Source organism: Babylonia areolata, chromosome 2 (genome assembly GCF_041734735.1).
Source record: "Babylonia areolata isolate BAREFJ2019XMU chromosome 2, ASM4173473v1, whole genome shotgun sequence".
Classification (NCBI taxonomy): domain Eukaryota; kingdom Metazoa; phylum Mollusca; class Gastropoda; order Neogastropoda; family Buccinidae; genus Babylonia; species Babylonia areolata.
The window spans coordinates 28,137,733-28,145,232 of NC_134877.1; the positions used below are offsets into that span (position 1 = coordinate 28,137,733).

The 7,500-nt window shown below is 47.1% G+C and overlaps 1 protein-coding gene across 1 annotated transcript in view; it reads left to right on the plus strand.

The window, feature by feature from the left end:
- The window catches only part of LOC143300017 (solute carrier family 23 member 1-like), a 23,875-nt gene that overhangs the window by 9,634 nt on the left and 6,741 nt on the right, over positions 1–7,500 (plus strand). The window contains exons 8-11 of the mRNA XM_076613575.1: positions 323–479; positions 2,810–2,959; positions 4,322–4,425; positions 6,322–6,451. Coding sequence (XP_076469690.1) covers positions 323–479; positions 2,810–2,959; positions 4,322–4,425; positions 6,322–6,451 — 541 coding nt within the window. The remainder of the gene's footprint in view (positions 1–322; positions 480–2,809; positions 2,960–4,321; positions 4,426–6,321; positions 6,452–7,500) is intronic.

A 7,500-nucleotide genomic window follows, 5' to 3' on the forward strand; every position in this document is an offset into this window, starting at 1 on the left:
TCATCTCGTCCTCATATCGTCTCGTCTCGCGTCTCTGATCCTTACCCTTGCCTTATACCTTACCTTACCTTACCTCACGTTTACTTTGCCTTAACTTACCTTTAGCATACCTTACTTTACCTTTACCTTGGCTTGAATTTAACTTTACTTTACCTTACCTTACCTTAACGTTACCTTGTGCTGTGTACAGGTGTTGTGTGCTGTGTACAGGTGCTGTGTGCTGTGTACAGGTAGTGTGTACAGATGTAGTGCTGTGTACAGGTGTAGTGCTGTGTACAGGTGTAGTGCTGTGTGCTGTGTACAGGTGTAGTGCTGTGTACAGGTGTTGCTGGCCATCTGTGTCAGCTGGTTGCTGTGCTACGTGCTGACAGTGACGGACGTGCTGCCCCCCACCAAAGGCCAGTGGGGCTACCTGGCCAGGACCGATGTCCAGGGGGACACTCTGCACAGGGCGCCCTGGTTCAGGTTCCCTTACCCAGGTCAGTGGGGGGGGGGGGGGTGCCAGGGGGGTCAGTGGGCGTGAGGGGGTCAGTGTGTGTGTGTGAGGGGGTCAGAGGGGTCAGTGGGTCGGCAGGCTTTCTAACTCTACACTATGGTTACTTTACATACTTACTTACTTAAGCCCTTCGCTCCCTGTGGAGCACAGGCCATCAACGACGTTTCTCCACCGAACTCGACTCTGGGCTGTCCTGTCTGCATCCCTCCAGCTGGATCCCAGCCTCTTTAGCTCTGCTTCAGTGTCCCCACCTCCAGCTGTTCTTGGGCCGTCTCTCTTCCTTCTCCCCTGGGGGTTCCAGGCCAGGGCTTGGCGTGCAGTGCTGGATGGCGATGGTTACGTTTTTATCCTAAAATCAGTTCTGGGTGTCGCAGTAACGAGTTACGCCTTGAGACTGGTAGATGGCATATCATTCCTCGTGAATCAGGCATTTGTCGTGGCTGCGATGTGGGTGTGAATGGAGATGCCCCAAGTTTGCAGATCGTTGAAATCCGTTCATTCTGGAGAAAAGTTGAACGCAAGACTCTTTCTCTTTTCTTCTTTATTTTTCTTTTCATCGAAAACAAGGGGAGAGTGTGTTTGAACGTGGGCAGATTTTATTTTATCAAAATGGTGAATGTTGTAATAATATATGATCCTATATATAATTATATATCTGTTTTTAACTCTCTCCATACGAACGGCGAAAGAGACGACGTTAACAGCGTTTCACCCCAATTACCATCATCAAAATATTGCAAGCGGAAGGCTCTTATACTGAAGAGGTGAATGTTGACAAAGAATACCACAATTCTGACGACGGAAGCTAAAGGTTGGGTCATTCAGACACCCACTGGACATCCGAGGGGTCTATGTAGAGGAGAAGAGAGGACTGGCCGTACTGAGTGAGTTAAAACCAATTGTAATCACAGTAACGCTTCTTTGTTGTTGTAAAATTACCAGTATTGTAACCTAATATCTTCAATGCCCCAAAAGAGGTCCAATGATTTCTCGATTCTTAATTGTATTGATGTGCTGGTCTTTCGGGCGAGACGATCAGTCGAGATCCTGAGTGCATCATGCACATGGCGCGTGCACAAGGACCCACGGCAGCAAAGGGCAAAACCGTGTGGACGTAAAACAAATCCACCTGCAAACAGAAAAAGAAAATGGGAGGCACCTTGTCCTGTGGTGACGTCCTGTCTCCTCAGATGATGAATCTGTTGTGACAAAGAAAACAAGAGAGGCAAAGCCTTTAAGACTCATTTGTGACACGCACTTACTCCAACAATAGAATCATTAAAAAAAAAAATTAATCCCAAAGCAAAATCTGGCAAAAAGACACAGTGATGTTACCTTGACCTCTGACTTCTGAATTTACAAAGCACTGATGTTCACAAAGGGGAAAAAAGTACAACAACATAGCACAATAGAATCGTATCGATTGATGCAGACTGCCCAGGAGACTGACCACCAACACTGACCGCTGTGTGTGTGTGTCCAGGTCAGTGTGACCGCTGTGTGTGTGTGTGTCCAGGTCAGTGTGACCGCTGTGTGTGTCCAGGTCAGTATGACCGCTCTGTGTGTGTGTGTGTGTGTGTGTGTGTGTGTCCAGGTCAGTGTGACCGCTGTGTGTGTCCAGGTCAGTATGACCGCTGTGTGTGTGTGTGTGTGTGTGTGTGTGTGTGTGTGTGTGTGTGTGTGTCCAGGTCAGTGTGACCGCTGTGTGTGTCCAGGTCAATATGACCGCTGTGTGTGTGTGTGTCCAGGTCAGTGTGACCGCTGTGTGTGTGTCCAGGTCAGTATGACCGCTGTGTGTGTGTGTGTGTGTGTGTGTGTGTGTGTGTGTGTGTGTGTGTCCAGGTCAGTATGACCGCTGTGTGTGTGTGTGTGTGTGTGTGTGTGTGTGTGTGTGTGTGTGTGTGTGTCCAGGTCAGTATGACCGCTGTGTGTGTGTGTGTGTCCAGGTCAGTGTGACCGCTGTGTGTGTGTGTGTGTCCAGGTCAGTGTGACCGCTGTGTGTGTGTGTGTGTGTGTCCAGGTCAGTGTGACCGCTGTGTGTGTGTGTGTGTCCAGGTCAGTATGACCGCTGTGTGTGTGTGTGTGTCCAGGTCAGTGTGACCGCTGTGTGTGTATGTGTGTCCAGGTCAGTGTGACCGCTGTGTGTGTGTGTGTGTCCAGGTCAGTGTGACCGCTGTGTGTGTGTCCAGGTCAGTATGACCGCTGTGTGTGTGTGTGTGTCCAGGTCAGTATGACCGCTGTGTGTGTGTGCCCAGGTCAGTGTGACCGCTGTGTGTGTGTCCAGGTCAGTGTGACCGCTGTGTGTATGTCCAGGTCAGTGGGGAGTGCCTACGGTCAGTGTGGCCGGAGTGCTGGGTAGTGCGGCAGCTGTCATCGCCTCCATCATCGAGTCCGTCGGGGACTACCACGCGTGCGCACGACTCTCAGGCGCTCCACCCCCGCCAAAGAGTGCGGTGAGCAGAGGTACTGGAGACTGTTAGTGTTCTTCTTCTTCTTCTTCTTCTTCTTCTTTATCATCATCTTCTTCTTCTTCTTCTTCTGCTTCTTCTTCTTCTTCTTCTTCTTCTTCTGCTTCTTCACCACCACCATCATCATCATCATCTTCTTCTTCTTCTTCTTCTTCTTCTTCTTCTTCTTCTTCTTCTTCTTCTTCTTCTTCTTCACCACAACCACCCCCACCATCATCATCATCATCATCTTCTTCTTCTTCTTCTTCTTCTTCTTCACCACAACCACCCCCACCATCATCATCATCATCATCATCTTCTTCTTCTTCTTCTTCTTCTTCTTCTTCTTCTTCACCACCACCACCACCACCACCACCATCATCATCATCATCATCATCATCTTCTTCTTCTTCTTCTTCTTCTTCTGCACGGCTCTGTGTGTGGTTATATTTACAGCGTTATCAGTGTTGCACGGCTCTGTGTGGTTATATTTACAGCGTTATCAGTGTTGCACGGCTCTGTGTGGTTATATTTACAGCGTTATCAGTGTTGCATGACTCTGTGTGGTTATATTTACAGTGTTATCAGTGTTGCATGACTCTGTGTGGTTATATTTACAACGTTATCAGTGTTGCACGGCTCTGTGTGTGGTTATATTTACAGTGTTATCAGTGTTGCACGACTCTGTGTGGTTATATTTACAGTGTTATCAGTGTTGCACGACTCTGTGTGGTTATATTTACAGCGTTATCAGTGTTGCATGTCTCTGTGTGGTTATATTTACAGCGTTATCAGTGTTGCACGGCTCTGTGTGGTTATATTTACAGCGTTATCAGTGTTGCACGGCTCTGTGTGTGGTTATATTTACAGCGTTATCAGTGTTGCACGGCTCTGTGTGTGGTTATATTTACAGCGTTATCAGTGTTGCACGGCTCTGTGTGTGGTTATATTTACAGCGTTATCAGTGTTGCATGACTCTGTGTGGTTATATTTACAGCGTTATCAGTGTTGCACGGCTCTGTGTGGTTATATTTACAGCGTTATCAGTGTTGCACGGCTCTGTGTGGTTATATTTACAACGTTATCAGTGTTGCATGACTCTGTGTGGTTATATTTACAACGTTATCAGTGTTGCACGGCTCTGTGTGTGGTTATATTTACAGCGTTATCAGTGTTGCACGGCTCTGTGTGGTTATATTTACAGCGTTATCAGTGTTGCACGGCTCTGTGTGGTTATATTTACAGCGTTATCAGTGTTGCATGACTCTGTGTGGTTATATTTACAACGTTATCAGTGTTGCACGACTCTGTGTGGTCGACTGGCCTGTAGGCAGCAATGATGAATGAATGAATGGGTTGTACGTTGTCTGACGTGCAGGTATCGGGGTGGAGGGCATCACCACCCTCCTGGCCGGGGCCTGGGGGATCGGGGGAGGCACCACGTCCTACAGTGAGAACATAGGGGCCATCGGCATCACCAAGGTGACTGCACACCTCACCTGTATTCACACACCTCACCTGTATTCACACACCTCACCTGTACTGTATTTCACACACCTCACCTGTGTTCACACACCTCACCTGTGTTCACACACCTCACCTTACTGTATTTACACACCTCACCTGTGTTCACACACATCACCTCACCTGTGTTCACACACCTCACCTTACTGTATTTACACACCTCACCTGTGTTCACACACCTCACCTTACTGTATTCACACACCTCACCTGTGTTCACACACCTCACCCGTATTCACACACCTCACCTTACTGTATTCACACACCTCACCTGTGTTCACACACCTCACCTTACTGTATTTACACACCTCACCTGTGTTCACACACTTCACCTCACCTGTGTTCACACACCTCACCTTACTGTATTTACACACCTCACCTGTGTTCACACACTTCACCTCACCTGTGTTCACACACCTCACCTTACTGTATTTACACACCTCACCTGTGTTCACACACCTCACCTTACTGTATTCACACACCTCACTTGTGTTCACACACCTCACCTGTGTTCACACACTTCACCTCACCTGTGTTCACACACCTCACCTTACTGTATTTACACACCTCACCTGTGTTCACACACCTCACCTTACTGTATTCACACACCTCACCTGTGTTCACACACCTCACCCGTATTCACACACCTCACCTTACTGTATTCACACACCTCACCTGTGTTCACACACCTCACCTGTATTCACACACTTCACCTGTATTCACACACTTCACCTGTGTTCACACACCTCACCTGTACTGTGTTCACACACCTCACCTGTGTTCACACACTTCACCTGTGTTCACACACTTCACCTTACTGTATTCACACACCTCACCTGTGTTCACACACCTCACCTGTGTTCACACACTTCACCTGTGTTCACACACTTCACCTGTACTGTATTCACACACCTCACCTGTACTGTATTCACACACCTCACCTGTACTGTATTCACACACTTCACCTGTGTTTACACACTTCACCTGTGTTCACACACCTCACCTGTACTGTATTCACACACCTCACCTGTTTCACACACCTCACCTGTATTCACACACCTCACCTGTATTGACCCCTCTGGTTATTGTTTGCAGCACACCACTTAGCTGGTCAGGGGAAAGGGCAAAAGGAAGAATTCATGTTGTCAAAACACAAAGTTCGACCATCTGGTTTTGGACGTTTGCACCACAGGAGCCACAACGTGGCTTTTGTCGTGATCGAAACTGGGGCCGCGCAATGTCACAGTGTGCTTTGTGACCTTCGTCATGAAGATGCCAAATGAATAGGCTGTCACAATAATTCCTTTAAGTTTGTTCCACTTCAGTGTAGTTCTAACGGTAAAAAAAAGTCTTGGAATTGTTAGTCTTTGTGTCATGATGAATCACACACTTTTCGTTGGTTTTCAAGTCTTGTTTACTGATTGGACTGTCTGTTACACAAACCTGAAAGTACATGGATGTAACGGAGTCTTCCAGGTCGTGAATGTGATACAGGAACAGTAAAGGACCAAGCTCTGCGCCCTGGGGTACTCCCGAGTCCGCTGTTGTTTTTTCTGATGTTTCATCTTAGATGGCGACTCTCATCTTTATCGTTGTCAGAAGTGGTGTGATCCACGTGTGGACTGGTCCATGGGTGTGGCTTGTAAAGGAGCTTTGGAAGGGTGTCAAAAGCTCTTGGAAAATCCAAGATCACAATATGATTATGTCTGCTTACTTGTACAATGAGCTGAGAATTATGATTTGTCAAAACACGAACCTATTGATAAAACTAAAACCAGACAGACCGTTCAAGCAAACTTTTTTTTTTTCACACTCAGTATTCCTGAGCCGTGAAATGACCTTGACCTACCTGTGCAGGTGGGCAGTCTGGCGGTGATCCAGGTGAGCGGTGTGCTGATGATGATCTTTGGCTGTGTGGGCAAGTTCAGTGCTCTCTTCACCACCATCCCGGAGCCCATCGTGGGCGGCGTTTTCATCACAATGTTCGGTGAGTCCACCACTGTCGCATTTACCTGTGTGTGTGTGTGTGTGTGTGTGTGTGTGTGTGTGTGTGTGTGTGTGTTTCAGTGTGCAAAATATAGCATATCGCAGGCAGATATATGTTAACACCTCTCGGTTGACGCACAGAAAGTGAGACACAGAGAGAGAGAACTCAGAACTCAGAACTCAAAACGTTTTTATTCAAGGATTAAGTTTTCAGGCATAGCCTATTCTTCCAATCTGTCCTTGCTAATCTATCTATTACAAATAGCACACACATAAATGAAGGGAAAAGGTATTCATGCAGAAGGGAGCGAGAGGAAAAGACAAGACCATTTTTTTTATTATCGAGGGTAGTAGATAAACAAGTAACATGCTTTTTTACATCCAGCCCTCGCCCAAAAGAGGGAATAAAGCTAAAGTGAGAGAGAGAGAGTCGCCGAGCAGAATGTTCACACATTCTGAACCGTGTATAAACCTGCTTCGTAGATAACACTTGCAATAAATACCACACTTCCTCGTTGTTATCTGTTCTTCTTGTGTTTACACACACACACACACACACACACACACACACACACACAGGTGTGCGTTGATACGGTGCGGCGGATAAAGTATAGAATCAGGGTCAAAACAATATGTACAATCATGACAGACATGGGAAAACAAACAAGTCAATCATCATAGTGATTTCTTCTGCGTTCTCTCTCTCTCTCTCTCTCTCTCTCTCTCTCTCTCTCTCTCTCTCTCTCTCTCTCTCTTTCTCTCCTTCTTCTTCTTCTTCTTCTTCTTCTTCTTCTTCTTCTTCTTCTTCTTCTTCTCTCTTCTTCTTCTTCGTTTCTGCTCTTGTTTTATCTTTTGTGTTTTGTTCTTGTTTTTCTGCTCCATCTTCCGTCCTGTCTCCATGGCACTGACCCAGATCCCGGGCAAGCTGTGTGGAGCTGTGGCCCCGTGGTATCGCCAGACTAGGAATCCAGCGTCTGCGGGTTCGAGTCCACTGCTCTAAAAGTACATGGATAGCTCATTGGCCAGGAAAGCTGAAGCCAACTGGACACC